Below are 19,430 nucleotides of genomic sequence, written 5' to 3' on the forward strand. Positions count from 1 at the left end.
ACCCTCCCCGCTGCTGCTGTCGCCATCCAGATTGTCCTGGTGTCAGCGGTGGCGCTGCTGCCCCTACTTTAACTTCCAGTTTGAGTTGTTTGCATTGTTGTACCCGTGACTTAGATCCCTTGCATGAAAGCTCTTTTCTCTGTTACGATATTCTAGCCCACTCTTGCTGTGATCTTGAAGTGCATGTAGAGGTATTAAACACGCTCTGTTTCAGGCTGTCCACCTGTGCCCAGTACAACGGTCCCTTCCTGCAGGTGTCCCCCCTCATTCCCCACAGACAAGGCTTTCGCCCACCCTAGACCAGGACCCTGACGTGCTCAGATCAGTCCGCTTCTTATGAGCATACTTTAGATCTCATCCATTGGTTTAAACTTCAAATTGCACCCACCCACCTAGCTAGCATGACTATTTCTCTACTCTGTTACTGAGTTTACTTTAAAAGCCTGTTTACTCAAGGTACTTGGAGGCAAATCACCTCAGCTCAAGTCGTGCTGAGCTTGGGCATTGTGGGATTGTCTTTGAAATGCCATCTTGCTTTGATGTTGCACTAAAGGTTCAAAAGTTCTCATCTTATTGGTCAGGTTTTGTTCTTTGGCAGCTTTAAATGGTAACCTTTCAGCTTGCACACTTCAGATCTGAGCTTGAACTTTTTACATTGGCCCATATCTATAGGAAGCTTCTAGATATTTCAACCCAGTCATGCAGCATTCACAGGGGGTTTAAAAAAAAAAAAAAAAAAAAAAAAAAAAAAAAAAAAACCCTGAATGTAGCACAGGCCGTGCAGAGCGGCTTGCTCGGCCATCTTTCGAATGTACATTTCTCTGGAAAGAAAAAAGCCTGGAACGGGTTTGAGCTGAATGTACGACTCCAGACAACGCGCTCACAATGCCCTCTGCTGACCGGCCATTGTTCAGACCCAGCCCACCGAGAGCCAGCCCTCCTGGCCACTCGCACTGTGTCCAGCTCTGAAAGGAAATAATGAATCAGACACTTTTTGCTTTAGTTGCCCACCAAAGCATTTTTTCTTTTTTTTTCCCTCCAAACATAATATCCATCCTGTCTCTTTCCGCCACATACAGAGATGTAAGCGCACAAAAGAGGCCCACTAGTCTGAGCATGCCAGGGTGATCCCAGATCATTCCGCATATAACCACTACATAAACTGCCATTTTATGAAATTTATTGTGCCCTCACTTTTTTCTTTTTGTCATTTGGGTCAATGCCCTTTGTTTGCAGGGGGAATCCTGACACGCTGCATGTGACTACTAGTGCCGTGTTGCTCAACAGTGTAATGTAGCGCTGTCTCTGCTGTCAGTGTGTGTGCTTCACCTTCCTCTTGTTTTACAAGCTGAAAGTTGGAACTGCCCCAACCTGGTGCATTTTGAATAGGCGGTTTTGTTTGTATTTTATTCCCTTTTGTTTTGGTTTTTATTATTATTTTTATTTTTTTATAAATTTCATGGATCTGTTTAACTCTTATAGATTTCAGGCTTCAGACGGGTGCTGAAAGCAGGATAAGGATAAGTTTCAGTCTTGTTTGTGGTTTTGTTTTTATTTGATACCCTACAGCAAAGGTTTAGCTTCTCCTGCCAGAGAATGCTGTTTGAATCTTGCAGATGTGATAGTAGTTTTATCCTGATTTCAGCACTTGACATCATCTAAGGAACTTGGCATGCTAGTCAAGCTAGCACTTGGTAAATTTATCTATATAAGGGCAGGAATTTGGAAAAGTGTCCCTCTAGTTTGGCTACATGGCTTTTTTTGCTTTTTTTTTTTTTCCCTTCAATTTAAGATTAAATGACTTGTAATGGTAGTCTGACTTATATTTTTTTAAGAATTTCCATCTAGCAACAGAAATGGTATGCTAGCTGTTGGATTAAGTGCATTTTAGCCTTGTTGGTGTGGATCATTGGTGTTTTTATATGGTGAACTCTATTTTGCAGTTTAATGGTAATTGAATTTTATACAAAATATTTTGTATTTCTGCTGCGGACCAATTATTTCATTTTTATTTTTTAATTTTTTTCTTTCTGCCCTTTGGTTCTAGATGTTGTTTTGTGAAAACCAATGTTCCAACAAAGTTAGTTGAGGGATGACTTTTTCCAAGTTGACTAGATCATGTTATCACTTTGCTTTGTGAATCCAAGGAAGCGGAAGCCAGGAAAGCCTCCTGCTTGAGAGGGTACAGTTGCAGGTTGTACTGAATGAGCAACTTTGCTGTTCTAATTCATTTATCTGTTCTCTGGATGGTCAAGATGTGCTAAATATCTGTGCTATGAGCTTAATGCTTCAATAAAAGATACTTAAATGTGAGATCTGTGTGCTTTTATTTTGAAGTATTTTGGTATCAAGATCCTGTAGGACAGTCTGTGACTGCATCAGAAAGCTTTAAAGGGATGATTAAGTGGGTTTTGGTGTAGTTTGTGCAAAAATCTCAAGACCTAATGTGAAACAAGCTGCTCCCTCTAATACACTGATGATTGGACCTAAATCACAGGGGATCTCTCCTGGTCATACAGTGCAACTGCACTGGTGGGGGTGGGGGTGGGGGGGGGCACAACAGTGGCTCCAGGAGGAACAAACTGGAGCAGAGGCTGTCTGTCTCCGCATGTGTGTGAGAATAAGCTAGCTGCTCTACAGTAGAACAGCACAGGGTGCAGTCTTCCCCTGTCAATGACATCCCCTCTAGAGTGTATGTGTGTGTGTATATATATGTATGTATGTATGTATATATATATATATATATATATATATATATATATTTATTTCATATGGGGGGCTACCAAAAACAATTTCCAGTTTGATTACAGTGTCATCAAGTATAGGTTACTGGGAAAAATATGGTAAAATAATTATCCCTGGTTAATATCCTGCTCTTAACACTAAAAACGGGTACATATGGAAACGAAATAAGATTTTGAAATCATCTGTTTGAATTGACTGGAAGTGCCAAAATGCTGAGCAGAAGCAGCTTGAATCCATTCTGGAAGAGTGAATCTTAACTTTATTTTTTTTCTTAATTTAAATCTTTATTTGGAAAGAAAACACCAAAGCATTGTTACCTTTGTAGCTCAAAGATTGTATAAAATAAATACTGTGCAATACCTTTTTAGAACTTGAGCACAGAAGGAGGAATTACAAAAAGAACAAAAAGCAAAAACTGAGGAACTTTTCTTGTAACAAATATCTTTGTAAGAAACAGAATAGAACAATGGCATTCTAAACTCTTTGAGTTTGATAGGGTGGATTTTGGGTTTTCTGTTTAGAAACCTCACATTTATTAATAATGACCACTGATTGAAACATTTTTACTTTATTCCAGTTATAGGAAATCCAAAGAAATTTAACCTCCTAAGACCTGAACTCTTCCACGGCATGCATTTTTAATTTCTCTTTGATATTTAGTCACATTGGGGCCTGATGAATGTAAAAACAAAGAATTACCAGATTTTTTTTTTTTAACCTTATTTTTGTTTTTAAGAAAAATAAGAGCCACATATCAGGATATTCGTTTAAAATTTTGATAGAACAGTAGCAGTATAATGTCCTCGTAAGTGGATATCAGGCTCTTGTAGAGCAAAACTGAGTATTTTGGTCTAAATAACCCAAAATGTGATGTCCACATATGTGGACGCCAGGTCCTAGGAGGTTAAAGAGGCTCTTTTCTGTTGATCTTTAGTTAAAATTATACCCAAGTATGAAATCTCAGTTTTAACTGGAATATGGATGGAATCTGTCTCCACCTTCAGGTTTCTGGGCACAACATCACTGCCAACCTCATCTGGACCCACAACACCATCGCCCTGGTAAAGACGGCCCCGCAACTGTTGCACTTCCTCGTCTTCCTGAGGAAGAATAACCTGGGCCAGAAGCTGCTGCCTGGAGGCCATTGTCAGATCCTCCTCCCTCAGGAAAACCAGGGTCTTCACAGGTGACCCTGTTTTCTAATGTGTTTTTTTTTATTGGTATATAATCCTGCTGTATTATTATTTATATTCTAATTCTGCAATGTTCATCTTCATCGTATACATACAACAACAATAAAAGTCTATTCTATTCTATTCTATAATTTTTAAAACTGTTTCAGAACAGTCTTTAATTGTGATTAGTTTACATTTATTGATGTTAAGTAAGAGACCTGATGCTTTGTTTTAATAGCTTAAGAAATTTGGGTGTCATCCTTTAAAAAGAAGGCTCTATGCTAAAATCAATTCTTGCCCAGGTAAAGAAATTCCTCTAATAGGATTATTATTAAAGATTTTTTCTGACAGCCCAGAGGTGAACCAACCAGGAGAAAGAGATATGGGAAAATTGAACACCCTTAACAAGTTCCTTATTGTTCTCACAGCAGCAATGAAGTTACAACCAAATCTAAATTTATTGACAGCCTGAAAAATAAAGCTGTGCTCTGGTGTATCAAATGCTTTGTAAAAATCTAACAGTAAAATGAAGCCTTTGTGTTCAATAACTTCAGGGTAATCCAAGATAAGCATTATAAAGCCTGGTTGTGTCTAATCGATAATTGAGTTCAAAATAGATTTTAAACTTTTGGCAAGAATTAATGCTAGAAATGTATAATCGTTATTCAGTAAAAAAATAGGACGCCCATTGTCAGTGACCTGAAGATCATTCATTGGGTTTTAGCAACGTTTAAGGATTAAGGCTGTTGGGACAACTCTGTTTTGTATACTTTCTATATCAACCTATAATGAAAGGAAGCTAGCTCATTAGAAAATAATTCAGGTTCAAGGTTACTTTATTTATACCCGTAGGTAAATTTGCTTTACAGAAACATTGTAGCATTTGACATCCCTTCACAAAACACACACACACCTATTTAAACACATTTGGTAATAATTAGACAAGATTAATTAAATCAAAAAACAGTTCTTATTAAGTTAAATGATGGCGGCAGGTACAAAACTGTTTTTATAACGTTTGTCCTGCATCTTGGAACTAGAAACCTCCGTCCCGAGGGAAGAAGCTGAAATTCACCCCGTAGAGGATGGGACCATTATTAAGAATTGATAAAGCCAGCTGTTGTACCTGTTTAGAGTACAGGGAGGCTAAACAGGGCTGTGACTCACCTGTCAGACAACTGGACCGTGTCACTATCTGATTCAGTGAGTTTTTCTCTGTGACAGAGATCTGACCAAACCATGTCACTAAACAAAAAGATAAAACAAACTCAATAAAAGAATGATAAATCAAAGTTCAAACTGTTCGGTCAATGTGGAAATGACCAAGTTTCCTGAGGCAGTAAAGGCAATGGTGAACCTTTTTGCAGACCAATTTGCAGTTCTCATCAAAATTCAGTTTCTCATTGATTATGGTCCCAAGTTATTTATATGATTGGACTTGTTCTATTTTCTGACCTTTAAATAAAGCGACCCTGTGCCCATTTTGTTGTTTCCTAAAATCAGTAACCATATCTTTTGTTTTAGATATGTTCACTTGGAGATGATGACTGGACCGTGGTTAGTTTCACCCTCTTCCAATAAGCTGACCATAACAGAGTCATCTGCATATTTAATGATGGCCCTGTTTTCATATCTGCTCATGATCGTATAGAGAATGAATAATAAGGGCGGTAAGATGCACCGTTGGGGAGAACCTGTGGAGGAGAACACTGGGTCAGGCAGAATACCATTTATTCTCACTCTTTGTGACCTGCCAGTTAAAAAGTCTAAAATCCAACCCACCAGGTTTTTCCTGATTAAAAAATGTTTAAAAATACAATTATATTTACATACATTATTATATACCATAATATATAATAATGTATAAAATTTAGTCAAGAGGCACTCTATTCCAGGAGATTTTTTGTTTTTGGAGTGAGAAATGACAATCTGAACTTCTTATACAGTCTGATCAGATAAGGGGATGGGATCTGCCTTCAGAGTTTAAAAGGCCATCAGCAGAGGTTTGGAAGTCACTAATGATGAAGTAATGTCAGTGATGACATCTGAAGCTTGGCTGGTTTGCATCCTTTACATCCACCTTTAAAGTCGATTGGATAACCACAAAATTTGCATGTAAGTGGTTGAGATAGATTTCATGGAACTTCCTGAAAGGAGAAGGGTTTCCCCTATATGGCAAGTCCCAATAAATGCCTGTAAAGATAGATAGATAGATAGATAGATAGATAGATAGATAGATAGATAGATAGATAGATAGATAGATAGATACCACCATCCTTTTTGTCATGGTGTGATAAAGATGGAGAAATGTGTCTTAGATTTCTGATCTGTGACCACTTGATGGCAGTATTTTGAGTTTTGTTTTTTGTTGTTGTTGTTATATATGATCGAAGAAGAAAATCGTCTTTGCGTTCACGTGTTTCTTCATTAGTGTGGTCGTTAGCGATTAGGAATACAAATACATATACAATGACGCAGTTGGATTCTGTAATGTAAGTGTGGACTCTCGCTTTGGGGGGCCTGGGAAGTGTTGCTATGTATCGTCTTATGAATGTGCTGTTTATGGCAAAGCTGCTAACCTTTAGCTGTCGGCTAACTGCAGCTAGCTCCGTCGTGGCATCGGCATGTTTCTGTGGCATCTCACTGTGCCATCTCACTGTGCCATGTTTCTGTGGCATCTCACTGTGCCATGTTTCTGTGGCATCTCACTGTGCCATGTCTCTGTGGCATGTTTCTGTGGTCCGATCTTCAGATGCCACAAAGGCTTTGGAGACACCCCACATTTCTACATAAGCGCATAATCAAATCGATTTCCCTATCTCTCAGCCTCATGTTCGTCTTTAATGTGCTGTGAGATTAGTGGTGTTATGCCTAAAATTCAGGGTCTAACGTTCTGAGTTACATTCGGTTTGAGTACTTTATGTTTAAGGCCATCATATTAATATAATTAATAACAAACTCATTTAAATGTCTTGTTTTTGTATTCAGTCTCTCTGCTGAAACTAAACTTTTTAAGGTTACCTTCTTACTTTCAGTGCATTATGTTTTGGTACAAACTGGCATTGCATACAAGTTTGGTTGATATTTCTTCAGCACTGTGCACATAAAGTCTCTATTCTAAACATAGCATTATTCTTAGGCATCTGTTTATGTATTGGCAGAGTATATGTATTGATTTATATCAGGGCTGCTCTCTGAAACAATGCTCTAAGCTTTAAGATAGTTTGTTGTCAAGCTAGAAGACATTCAGACAGTGAAGCTATTTTATGAAGATGATTTCCCTGTGTCTCTGAAAGAAAGAGGAAGATTGGAAACAAGATGAACAGAAACAATATCTGTATTGGCTAATTGACGTACATTTTTAGGTCATCAACCAATCAGAAGTACCGGTTTGATTTTCTGATAGTTTGCCTTGTGTGCAGTTTGTCATCTTCCTTATATTCCCTTGTGTTTTCTTCCTCAGAAAACCGAAGACAAAGCGCTCAAAACGCTTCTTGGAGAGCAGAGCACCCAAACTGACTGAAGATGTGAAGAGTGCCATGATTATGAAAGGAGGGAACACAAGTCAGACCATCACGCAGGCCCTCAAGGACATAGTAAGTCACAGAGGAGCTGTGTAAGGATGGAGTTTGGCATATTTGTCACACTGACATGTTTCAGATCATCAAACAGATTTTAGTATTAGCCCCACCCACGATTCTTAAACTTTGGGATGTTTTCACACCTGTAAATGATGAGTTTTTACACTTGGATCTATTCCCAATGATCTGGTTTGTTTTTGCACCAAAATGCCTTACTACAAACCACATGATAATGTTCAGTCGGCTTATTGGCCAGATGTGTCTGTGGCAGCAGGAAGAAGGTGCTATGTTCTAGACCAGCGGTCCCCAACCTTTTTTGCGCTACGGACCGGTTTATGCCCGACAGTATTTTCACGGACCGGCCTTTAAGGTGTCGCGGATAAATACAACAAAATAAAACTAGTACCGGTACCGAAAAAAAGAAGATTTATTCATAACACACGTGAAAAGACCCAGGAAAACCGAGTTAACGATAAAAACGATAACAAAATAACGCTGAAAACTGATAAAAACCCCGAAGACCATACATTTCACACCTGAGCCTCAACTCTCGCGGCCCGGTACCAAACGACTCACGGACCAGTACTGGTCCGAGACCCGGGGGTTGGGGACCGCTGTTCTAGACTATTTGAGAACACAATACTGCTAGGGGCTAGCCCGTACAGACCTTTGCACATCTATAGTTCCTCGCTGAATACAAAACACACCTAGCTACAGGATGTTTGTTTTTTTTAGCTCAGACTTGTAACATACAGCTGGTAGTTGTTTCAGATCGAGGTCGGATCATGTTCACACTGTAAACGAACCACTCTGGAGTTCGCTTGGAACAATAACGAGACCAAATCTGCAAAAAACAAACCGCACCGAGGGGGGAAATGAACAAGAGTTTGATTTAAATAGCCTAAACAGCACAGGTGTGAAAATGCTATTAAATTAACTATGATTAACCAAGTTTTTTGGAAAGCTAAGTTCAATTTCAGATAACCACACCCAGGCCTGATCACAGCCAGAACAAGACTTTTTGTCTTTTGTTCTCAAGAAGTAAGATATCGTGCCACAATCTAAAGAAAATCAAGAACACAGATTGACACCTATCAGCTTCTAAGGCTTTGGGACTCCAGTGAACACAGTGAGAAGCACCTGGTATCCACACCTGGAGAAAACTTGGAACTGTGATGAACCTTCCCAGTAGAGCTGGGCGATAGAACGATAACGATATGTATTGCGAAATAACTTTTTCTCGATAGAAAAAATAAACTATTGCGATAGACCTTGCTCAAAAAAAAAGAAAAGAACAGCCAATCCAAATTAAGTAGCGCAGAGCCGAACCAATCACAGCCGCAGCATCACGTCACGTGACTTGTTACGTACAGCACAAGTGCCAAGCCGCACATGTGTAGTTGTTTGGGAAGCAGCCAGCCGGGCTGCCCAGGTAATGGAGGAAATGAGTGTGCCGACTAGAGAAAAATCAACCGAGAGCGTGGGTGACCAGGTTACCGAAGAGAAAAGAGATGATGGTTCCAATGCCGGAGAGATTGTCGAACGGAAGGGCCATAGAAGTTCCGTAGTGCGAAGGTATTTCGTAGTGATGTGTCGGTCGCGAACGAGCTGGATCTTTGACGTGAACGTCGCGAGCCGGCTCCTTATCGCGAGCCGTGGGGTTTTTTTCTTTCCTTCTCTCACCCTCTCTCTCGCACTTTTTTTCCGCTTCACTCCGCACGCGAGCCTTGTGCTTTGCGCTGGGAAGAGGGGGGAGGGGCGGTAGTTACACTCGCAGTAGCACAGGAACAGAGCGGGAGGGAGAGAGAGAGAAAGAGAGCCAAGGACAACAACGTCACATTAAGGTATAGTAATCATCCACAACTATTTTCAGTTGCGGATGATAAAGGATTCAGAAAGTTCAGAAAGCTATACAACAAGGAGAGATTGAAAATTTCCTTTTAGTTCTCAGTTTATTTGATATTGACAAAAGTTAGTCAATTTTGTCTGTTCTTCTGTAAAACAAACTAAGATTTATTTTTAGAATTAATATTTTGTTTCTAAGTGGAATTGACAATTTAGTAGTCTGTTTTGTTTGTTCTATTTTGAAACTTAAACGCTTTAGCGGCTGCCTTTTGTGTAGTTTGCAATATTTGCCTTTATTTATCTGAAAAAGTCTCATGTTCCTTAAGTACATCTACCCTGTTGAACTTATTATGGGAAATAAATATTAAAATCAAGACAAGCTGCTGATTATTTCACATTTTACTTGTGAGCAACGGCACATTTAAATCTTACAAATATAGTTATTTGGCTTATATCGTGATATATATCGTTATCGCCTGAAATGAAAAAAACATATCGTGATATGAAAAAATCTTATATCGCCCAGCTCTACTTCCCAGGATAGGCTGGCCTACCATAGTTACTCCAAGAGCAATATAGTGTATGAACCTCACTGCATTCAACACGTGTTTTCAATAGGCAAGTTGCAGACCACCTCTGGTATACACACTATGCAACACTCATGATGTGGTTGAAGTTCCTCTCGTCTTTTCTTTACTTTTAAAACCAGTACAGGAGACGAGATGACCATAAAAGCATCGTGGTGGTATCTTTACTCACGGTCTGTTGTAATGAGCTTGGAAGCAAAGATGGCCCAGGACAAACGTCTGCCATTGTCGGAAGTTCAGGACGATCATCTGTGTGTGTGACTGCTTCTAAAGGCTGGACGTTAGGGTTGGGCGATTGGCCGTATATATCGACTATCGACAAAAGGCTGAGCCCATCGTCGATCATTTTTACAATTTATTTATTTATTTCAGTAAGTTTGCTAATGGTGGAGCTAATAGAAGCAGTCAACAGGAAAAGAAAATAATAGCGCTGTTTTAACAGCACCCTCTTTCATCTGCGAGCAAATGCACCCTCCTCAGAGTGCGCCCAAATGCTTGTTGATGGAGCTGCAGAAGCTGGTGATAGCTTAGCATACTCAGCCGGATGGTGGACACATACATGCTCATGTAAGTTAGTCGTGTTTGAGTACTTTGCTCGCACTATGCATCTGCACAAGCGGCACACCGCTTTGGTTGCATCCTTAGGTTTACCTTTTTCATCTGGTTTAAAGCCAAAATAAATCCCAAGTTGGCAACTTTAGATATATATATTTTTTTTGTGCTGTTAACACGCCGTCATCACAACTAATGCAATTAACAATTAACCCATCTGGAGCGCAGTCTGAGTCAAAATCCCTGAAATGTCTCTGTCAATGCATTTCGGGCAGTTTGTCCAAAGTTTGTTCATTCTGCACTCCAGATGGGTTGAGCGCGTTAAAAATTTTAATCGCGTAAATCGTGATGACCACATTAACATTGACAGCCTTAATTTTTGGGGGGGAAATTAGTTGGAGTTCTTCTGTGTTGTAAACGCGCAAATCAGTCCGTGCATGATTACATTGCTCCGCCCATCAAAAAATCTGCACATGCAACGGGTTCAGTGTGAACATTACACAACAAGTTTGGATCTGGAAAATTTGGAATGCCACGTCACTTTTTTGCAATGTACTTGGTGTGTAATGGCTTTAAGATCTGCCTGGTGGATGTTCTCAGCATGTTTTTAGAGTGATTCTATAAATTTTCAAGCATTAATGAAAAATCATGTGTAATTTTTCTGTAAATTCATGCAAGTACATTTGTTTCCTTCACAGTATTCCCTGAAGAAACCCAATGCTGTGATGTACAAAAAGTAAGTGATAAATCCACTTTGTTCCTATAATAAATGCTCGGGTTTTATTTGATGGAACAGGTTTATCAGTTCATCTGCTTAGTGTGGGTCGTTTCTAGATATTTGAGCTGAAAAACTTTGAATTGTGTATTTGGTTGCTTCTGATCATGACTAGGAGGTAAAGAATTACACTGGTAGTTGTATTTACATCCATGGCGCTTCTGTGGACAGGCCGGTTTGAAAGTGGCCACGTCAACCACCAGATTTATCTCATGCCACATGGAATTTCAGCCATATTTGAATTTTGTCCACGAGACGGTCACCTCGTGGAGAAATCCACGTAATGGTGCTTTTATGCTCACCCTTCAGTCTGTCTGACAGTGCCGTGTGTTGAACTTGATGTCACATTGGAAGGCGCGAGCTGCCATGTTGGTGTCGTTTCTGCTGGTCATGAACATGTCCTGGCGCACTGTGATGATGCAGTCACAGGTTGAAGACGCGTGTACGGTCATGCCAGTTTTTCCCAGTATTTTGATGATATTCCAGTATAGACGCTTGGAGATTCTCAGATTATATGGAGGGAAACATTGAAGCAGTTTGGAAAGACGAGACATCCTGGAAAAAAAACGTTGGAAAAAAGGTCTTTAAAAATAAAACACAACACCAGTGTCTTTGCTTCTGAGTTTGTCTGCTTCTACTTCTTCTTCTTCTTCTTCTTATGTCAGTGCCAGTGTGGCAGTTATGCGGTGAGTGGTGACACCTAGTGTCCAAAAGAGTACTGCAGCAACTACCTGTACCTTAACAGGGAGAAGTGGCTGTGTGATCACGTTACTGTGTCTGTGGAGCAGCCTGAAACAGAAGACCAAGCCTGCCTTTTTCATATTTTATTCAGCTGGTGTATGTTTCTCTTGTTGGTACTTTTCTAAATACTTGATTTCAGACCATTTCTGTTCTACTCTTGGCTCTGGGTGACATCAGCGAGAGTGAATTTCTCTCATATGGTTGTCTCAGGCACACAGCAGCTCCAGACATCCACTAAAACCTAATATTTTTAAACAAAACAGCCAATTAGAATAAAAGCTGGCATAAAGGGAGCTAAAAGGGCTTGTTTCAGACAGCGGGTGTTCATACAAAGCTACTCTGGTCTAAGAGTGAAGTCCCCTATAGTGTCTGTTTTCTGTCTTGATGGTGTCTGTGTACGCTTTTTAGAAAGAACATCACTCGGCCGTTTGAGGACTCAACATCACTGGTGAGTGCAGAGGGGCGATGGTCCTTGCAGAGTTTTCACCAGTGTTGCTTTTCTTGTTAATAATCTAACATTTATTTTAGGAGTTCTTTTCCAAGAAGACGGACTGCTCCCTGTTCCTGTTCGGCTCCCACAATAAGAAACGGCCCAACAACTTCATATTTGGTAAATTTAAACTTTCTCTCTATCACTCCCCTGTATTTTAAATATACATACAGCAGCTATAACATCTGTTTTCAGGTTTTTACATGATACTGGACTGTCAGTGTCTCGTCTCACGTTATACGTTGTGTTTTATGTTTAGCAGACTATCAGCATAATGCTAGTGAATACTGGTCTGCAGGTTTTCAGTAAAAAATATTCCAGTGTAGAAGATGCTCTGCAAAGGAAAGGTTTTCAGATTTTGAATTGGCCCAATCAAATAAAGTGTTCGCTTGTTTGTTTGCAGGTCGTCTATTTGACTTCCACGTACTTGATATGATTGAACTTGGAATTGAGAAATACGTCTCCCTGAGTGAAATTAAGGTAATGGTTTCAGTTATGCTGTGTCTGGCTAGGGAGTCATTTTGACTCATGGTCACAGTCATTTCATCACCTTGTTATTTTCCTCATAATGTAAACTAGAGACCAAAACCTACCTCTGCGTGTAAAGTTAAACCATACAGCTATCATACATACATAAAGACGCGGGTGTGGCCGTGAGCATAGTGACTATTACAACAGGGATATTGAAAAACTATTGCAAAACTCTAGAGATGCACACCTGGCCGACACAACACATGATGTAAAATTAAAATCGGCTTGCGACACCCACAACACAGGCGACAGCAGAATGGCACCATAAGGTGTACTTAGTTTTTCCACATACTGCTTCTGCAATTTGTTTCACTTTTTGTTACATAAATAATGACACAGTGTAATATTCATGGATTGTTGTTTACCTACCAAGCCTGGACCAGATCATTGATATTATTTCCTGATACGTAAAACCTTAGAGGTTCTACTTTCTTTCTATCATAATTGTACATTCACCAAACCAATGAGGAGCCTTGAGTTCAAACACTCTGAAACAACATAAGGGAACAAACTGTCGTGTTCTTGAGACTACACCTATCGCTGCTTCACTCCAATAGTTTCCATCATTTGTAAATCTCTTGTGTTACCATACCCACTCTACAAGCACCCGAGTGAACCTGGTCAAAGTACAAATCACAGTCTCCTAAAATAAAGTCTTTGTTTCTTGTTCTAGGCCAGTAAATGTCCTGAAGGAACCAAACCAATGCTCGTGTTTGCAGGGGAAGCTTTTGATACAGATAACGAGCACAGACGTCTGAAGAGTCTGCTAATAGGTACTCACACAGCACAATAAAAGTGTTAGCCGGTCTGATTGTGATATTGTGTTTTTTTATATGTGCTTTGTGATGAATGAATTATGAAAAAAATTATTGGTGCTGGTTACTTTTTATATATATATATATATATATATATATATATATATATATATAATTTTTTTTTTTTTTTTTTTTTTTTTTGAGATGATGATGATGATGATGTGTAATTGATTAGTCTGTTTATTTCTTTTGTCTCAGACTTCTTCAGAGGTCCCACTGTGCCTGCAGTGCGTCTGGCAGGTTTAGAACACATTTTGCACTTCACTGCCATCGATGGAAAAATCTACATGCGCAGCTACAGGTGCTGAAACTGTAATAATTTAGCGAGAAAGTTTGACTGCCGACATCCAGAACGGAGATAATGATGGGTGTAATTTCAGGTCTCTATTGAAGAAGTCTGGCTGCCGAACGCCGCGGATCGAGCTGGAAGAGATTGGACCGTCATTTGACTTTGTCCTAAGGAGAACGCATCTGGCTTCAGATGACTTGTACAAGTTGGCTCATAAGCAGCCCAAAGCCCTGAAGGTAAATATGAATGGACATGTTCCTGACTGTCTTAACATCTCATTCTGACAATCCTGTGATGAAACAGAAATCAAGCATGTCCAACCCTGAAGCTAGTCCTGGGGGAGGTGCTCGAGGGCGAGCGCCGGGTGGCCGGGCCTTAGCCTATGTGGATATGACTGTTTGCTAGCTTCCTTGACTTCTCAGTGGATTTTTCCTTTGGGCATGTTGTTATTGACTCTTTTTCTACTCTATTCATTTACATTTCCATATGAGCAAGCTTTTAAACTGTACTGAAAGCCCCTTTCAGCCTTATTATTCAATCTATGAAGCTCCTTGTGTCACCAATGAAATGGTGTCCTGGTTTAAAATATACAGAGATGCTGCTTTTCTTTTCTTGTATGGATGATTCCAAATATTCAGTGTTTGTCCTGAAGATGGTGCCAGAGGAAAGACCACATGGTTGCCAAAATCCTGCACAGATACTAAATATTCTGTGCAGCCAGTGTTCAAACATGCTAAAGTTTGTTTTAACTCGTCTTCTCTTTTACACTACTTCAGCCCAAGAAGAAGAAGAACATTTCCCATGATGCCTTTGGCACCAAGTTTGGCCGTGTGCACATGCAGAAACAGGATCTGTCCAAGCTGCAGACACGGAAGATGAAGGGTCTAAGGAAGAGGAGGGGCGAGGTGGTCACAGAGGAGCAGGAGGGACAGGCACTCAAGGTGGCCAAAGTAGAGAGTTGAGGCAGACTTTGTGCGACTTTTGGATACTTCTATGATTGACCGTGTGCCGCCAAACCCTCGGTAAAATCTTTTTTTCCGAGGGTTTGTTTTTTGTTTTTTAAATGTGAAATAAATACTCCAATTGAATGTGTTGTTGTACCTGCCTACATTCTGTTGTATTGTTTATCACGTGCACATATCTGGGCCTTCTCTTAAGCTTAAATATTTAAGCAAGTGATGATGATCAGTTATGTTTTGCTCTCGCAAAACTAGTAAATATTTAAAGGATTTCTGTTCAGACTACGTTTGTTTCAGTTCTTTGAAAGACATGACAACATATTTATATGAAGTTTGTTGATGCAGGGCTGGAGTTATTTCCCTCTAAGTGCAGTATATTTTCTCTTCCTGGGGGTTTACTTTGTAAAACTAAAGCTGATTATAGTTTCTGAAAGTGTGCTTTGGCAACATCTTGCTTGAATTTTAGTTTTGGTTAATTTCCCGCATTTCTACAAGGTGACATGTAACAGGACAGTGGGGTTCAAAATTCTGAACATTTTACTTTAGAAATTAATACAACCCCCACCCCAATGCACATGATTAGTGCTCCGAAGAGTTTTTTATGATGTCACAGATGCTTGTCCCTCTCTCCTTTAAATTGTCAGGTTGAGGTCAGGTGACAGTCAAGGACATTCTTTGGTCCTTTTTAATCTTTTTACTACTTCAAAGCTTTGGGGTGTGTTTGGGCTCGTTATCCTCCACAGAGACACAGATCAGATGGTGGAACGTGTCTGTGGAGAATGAAGTGAAGTGTTTGTTCAGGGTGCAGGTGATATGATGCAGCTGTTTGACTCCAGAAGAGACAAACACTCCAAAGTGAACATTGCCAAAGTTGTCTTGGCAATGTTCATAACACTTTGAGGCCCATGTCTGCAGTGAGGGCAGCATTTAATGTTTGAAATAGTCATACAGGGTTCTATAAAAAAAAAAAAATTCCAACAGTTCTAGAGTGTTCAATTATTCTGTTATGTTTTCATGTCTTGGGTAAAAAATGAGAACATAATGTGTGGTGTTAGATGTTTTTCTCCAATAACAACTACGCTCATCTCTGATACATGAAGGATTGTTTGGTATCACAAAGTAATAATCTAATATAATAATATGCTAAATGGCAGCTGTCCTCAATAGGTGAGCTTTTACTCTGACCAGTGGGAAATGAACATAACACAACATTATACAAACATTGCAATGTAGTATTTCTTTTAACCAGGGGCATGGCTAAAAGTGAGGCTGGCAAGGTGCCACTTCCCTTTCACTGAAGACCTAGTGTCTCCCCCCAGATTTATGTTGTTTTATTTTATTAATGTGAATGCTGATAAGCATTCACAGTATTGTTCTTTTAATCTTTATTCCATTTTATATATTCCGTACATTTTTCGGCATCTATCTCCTTCAACACCGTTCAACTTAGAAAAACCATTCAACCACCATTAGATTCATCTTCTTTTGGAGATGTGTGCTTGTATTTTTCTCATTTTTGGCTGTTATATTTTTTAAATTATTCAACTTTATTCAACAAAAATTTACCATGTAATTCAAAGGGAGGATCTTCAAATTCTCATTCAACTTACTTGTCTTTCAACTCTAACTACTTCCACATACATTCACATAGAGCCACCATTCAAACTTTAAAACGAAGCCAAGACATTGAACTATTCAGCTTGTATTTATCGTTTTATTTTAATGAAGTTTACTTTAAGTGTTCAGATTTGTACTCATTTTTATTTGACTACATTAAAGTAATCAAATAAAGAAAGTTTTGATGGAGCTCCTGATGTCAGATGGTAGGTTGGGCTTGCCAGAGGTCGTGGGTTTTCCCAAGTCTATTTTCTGTGAGACAAGTTCTAAAGGATCTTCTCGATGGCACAGCGGATGTTGGTCAGAAACACTTCATTTCCCTTCTTGTTGAAGTGAATTCCGTCTGGTCCGAATAGGGTTTCGTCATAATATCTCAGGGAGGGATGTTCAATGATGAAGCCTCCAAAGGAATGAACTGCCTTACTCATGACTGAGTTTACAGTTTTTTCGCCCATGTCCATCATGTACTTTGGATTTCTGTACCTCCACACTTGGCGTTCGTTGATGCAGGAATATAGGATTGTCATGGAGGGGATCCTTGCATGCAGTTCAGTCAAGTCTTTAGTCATTGCAGAGGAAAGTTCCTGGGCGGATATGAGTCCCAAGTCGTTGCCGCCTGCATGAATGACCAAAATATCAGGTGGACTCTTTCTGGACATCAACTCTGCATCAAAACGAAGAAGGACGTCATCCCAGCGCATCTCTGTTTTTCCAAACCAATGAACATTGGCATCAAGTCCAAAGTTTTCTCCAAACATGTGGCGTGCTGCCCATTCTCCTCGCTTTATGTAACTTGAGCCGATGATCCATATGTTAGGTACCCTCTGCTGTGTCTTGCTCATTTCAGTGTGACTGCAGGGTCTCTCTTTAGAGAAACGCCGTTGCTTCTTTGCTGTGGAGAAGCCTCTTTTGTCATCAAGTCGATCCTCAACTTCAGATCGCTTTCTTTTTGATGCAAGTTTGTTGCTCGTTAAAGCGATCAACCAATGATACTTTCATCACACTGGGTGGACTTTGCACTCCAGTGGAGAAACTGCTCCGTACTTGGCTTGTAGACACTGGCTGTTGGGTTGGATCATCTTTTAGGCTCAAAGCCTTCATCATTCTAATGATGGTCTTCATCCAAGATGAAGAGTATTTCTTTGATAACCCAAGCATGATATCACAGCGATGACTTCAGGTACTTTTAAAAACCTTTTGTCAAGACGTGTGAGAATTGCAACTATAAGCTCCCAGTTGAAAAACAGCAATGAAATGAGTTGAGGTTACAACCTCTGTTTATGGGATTTTGAAGTTCTGTCATGTGGAATTGCTTTGCTGTGTCATCTGCACCTCTATGATGTCACAGAGTAGACCCGCTTTTTTGTATGCTATCTCCTTTATCACCGTTCAACTTAGAAAAACCATTCAACCACCATTAGATTCATCTTCTTTTGGAGATGTGTGCTTGTATTTTTCTCATTTTTGGCTGTTATATTTTTTAAATTATTCAACTTTATTCAACAAAAATTTACCATGTAATTCAAAGGGAGGATCTTCAAATTCTCATTCAACTTACTCCTCTTTCAACTCTAACTACTTCCACATACGTTGACCTAGAGACACCATTCAAAAACTTTAAAACGAAGTCAAGACATTGAACTTTTCAGCTTGTATTTATCTTTTCAATATCTTTTATACCTTTTCTTCAGTTCCAGTTTAAGTTTCGTGCTTTTTTCACCCGTTTCAGAGTTTATAATGGGTGTATATGGGACGGAATGTTAACGGTTAGAGTGAGAAAAGTCAACTGCTAGAGTGGGAGCAGGGAAAAATTTTTATCTTAAAATCTTCTCTTTAAACTGCTGCTGTGTCCACAGCGTTTGATCTACAGTCATCATTTTACCCTCAAAACGTAGCCATCGTTGCCCTCTTTCATCCAATGTTATTGTTATTGTAGTAGATGTTATGGGTCTTTCATAAATGCCACCAATGCACAGCCTCCTCCATGCAACTCTTCCATAGAGTCCAATGTTAAAATGGCTCCCAAAATTTGTCTGAAAATCAGAAGTACAGGCTGTCTTTACACTGTCACCATGTCCACATTATAAACTCCACAGGCATGAAAACTGAGAATTCTGTAGACTGGATATTACTGGTACTCACGGTGAAAGAATTTTGTCTATACAACTTGTAGTTTTTTCTTCAGAAGCATTTGTTTCGGGGTCACGTTTCTGTTTATTTGAAGCAGCAGAAGAGAGGCACGTGTGTGTGTGTGTGTGTGTGTGTGTGTGTGTGTGTGTGGTGCCACTGGCTGGAGTTGCTATAGCAACCAGGCTCACACCTGCCTGCTTAATGAGCTCTGTCTGTCACTCTGCCAAGGTTAATCTTAAAAACTTCTGTTTCAACTGCTGCTGTGTGCAGAGTGTTTGCTCTACAGCTATCATTTAATGCTTAAAACGTAGCCATCATTGTTCTCTTTCCAACAGTGTGTCTTCCAAAGCTCAGAGATCTAAACTTTTTAAACTGTGTGGATCCAAGTAGAGGGATAACCATCTAGCTGACCCATTGAAATACATGGTATTTTCAGTCAGGAGTTTATCTCAATATTTTCAACTTAAGATTCAGCAAATATTTCATTTCAGCTCAAAACATTCAGCTATCAGCATTCACACAGCAGATTCTTCAGAAAATGCATTTTCTAGTTTTTATTATTATTTTATTTTATGTATTTATTTTTTGACTAATTTGA

General features: G+C 39.6%; 1 protein-coding gene across 1 annotated transcript; it reads left to right on the forward strand.

Moving 5' to 3' along the window:
• Window positions 1-6,307: 6,307 nt before the first annotated feature.
• Window positions 6,308-16,115, forward strand: rpf2 (ribosome production factor 2 homolog). The gene is made up of 10 exons (XM_063495814.2): window positions 6,308-6,412; window positions 7,384-7,516; window positions 11,184-11,221; window positions 12,410-12,449; window positions 12,530-12,611; window positions 12,895-12,971; window positions 13,696-13,795; window positions 14,036-14,138; window positions 14,218-14,362; window positions 14,903-16,115. Exons 1-10 carry the CDS (start codon window positions 6,390-6,392, stop codon window positions 15,086-15,088), a joined length of 927 nt encoding a protein of 308 aa, XP_063351884.1. The 5' UTR covers window positions 6,308-6,389; the 3' UTR covers window positions 15,089-16,115.
• Window positions 16,116-19,430: the final 3,315 nt, after the last annotated feature.

The sequence above is a fragment of the Pelmatolapia mariae genome, linkage group LG15 (genome assembly GCF_036321145.2).
Source record: "Pelmatolapia mariae isolate MD_Pm_ZW linkage group LG15, Pm_UMD_F_2, whole genome shotgun sequence".
Classification (NCBI taxonomy): Eukaryota; Metazoa; Chordata; class Actinopteri; order Cichliformes; family Cichlidae; genus Pelmatolapia; species Pelmatolapia mariae.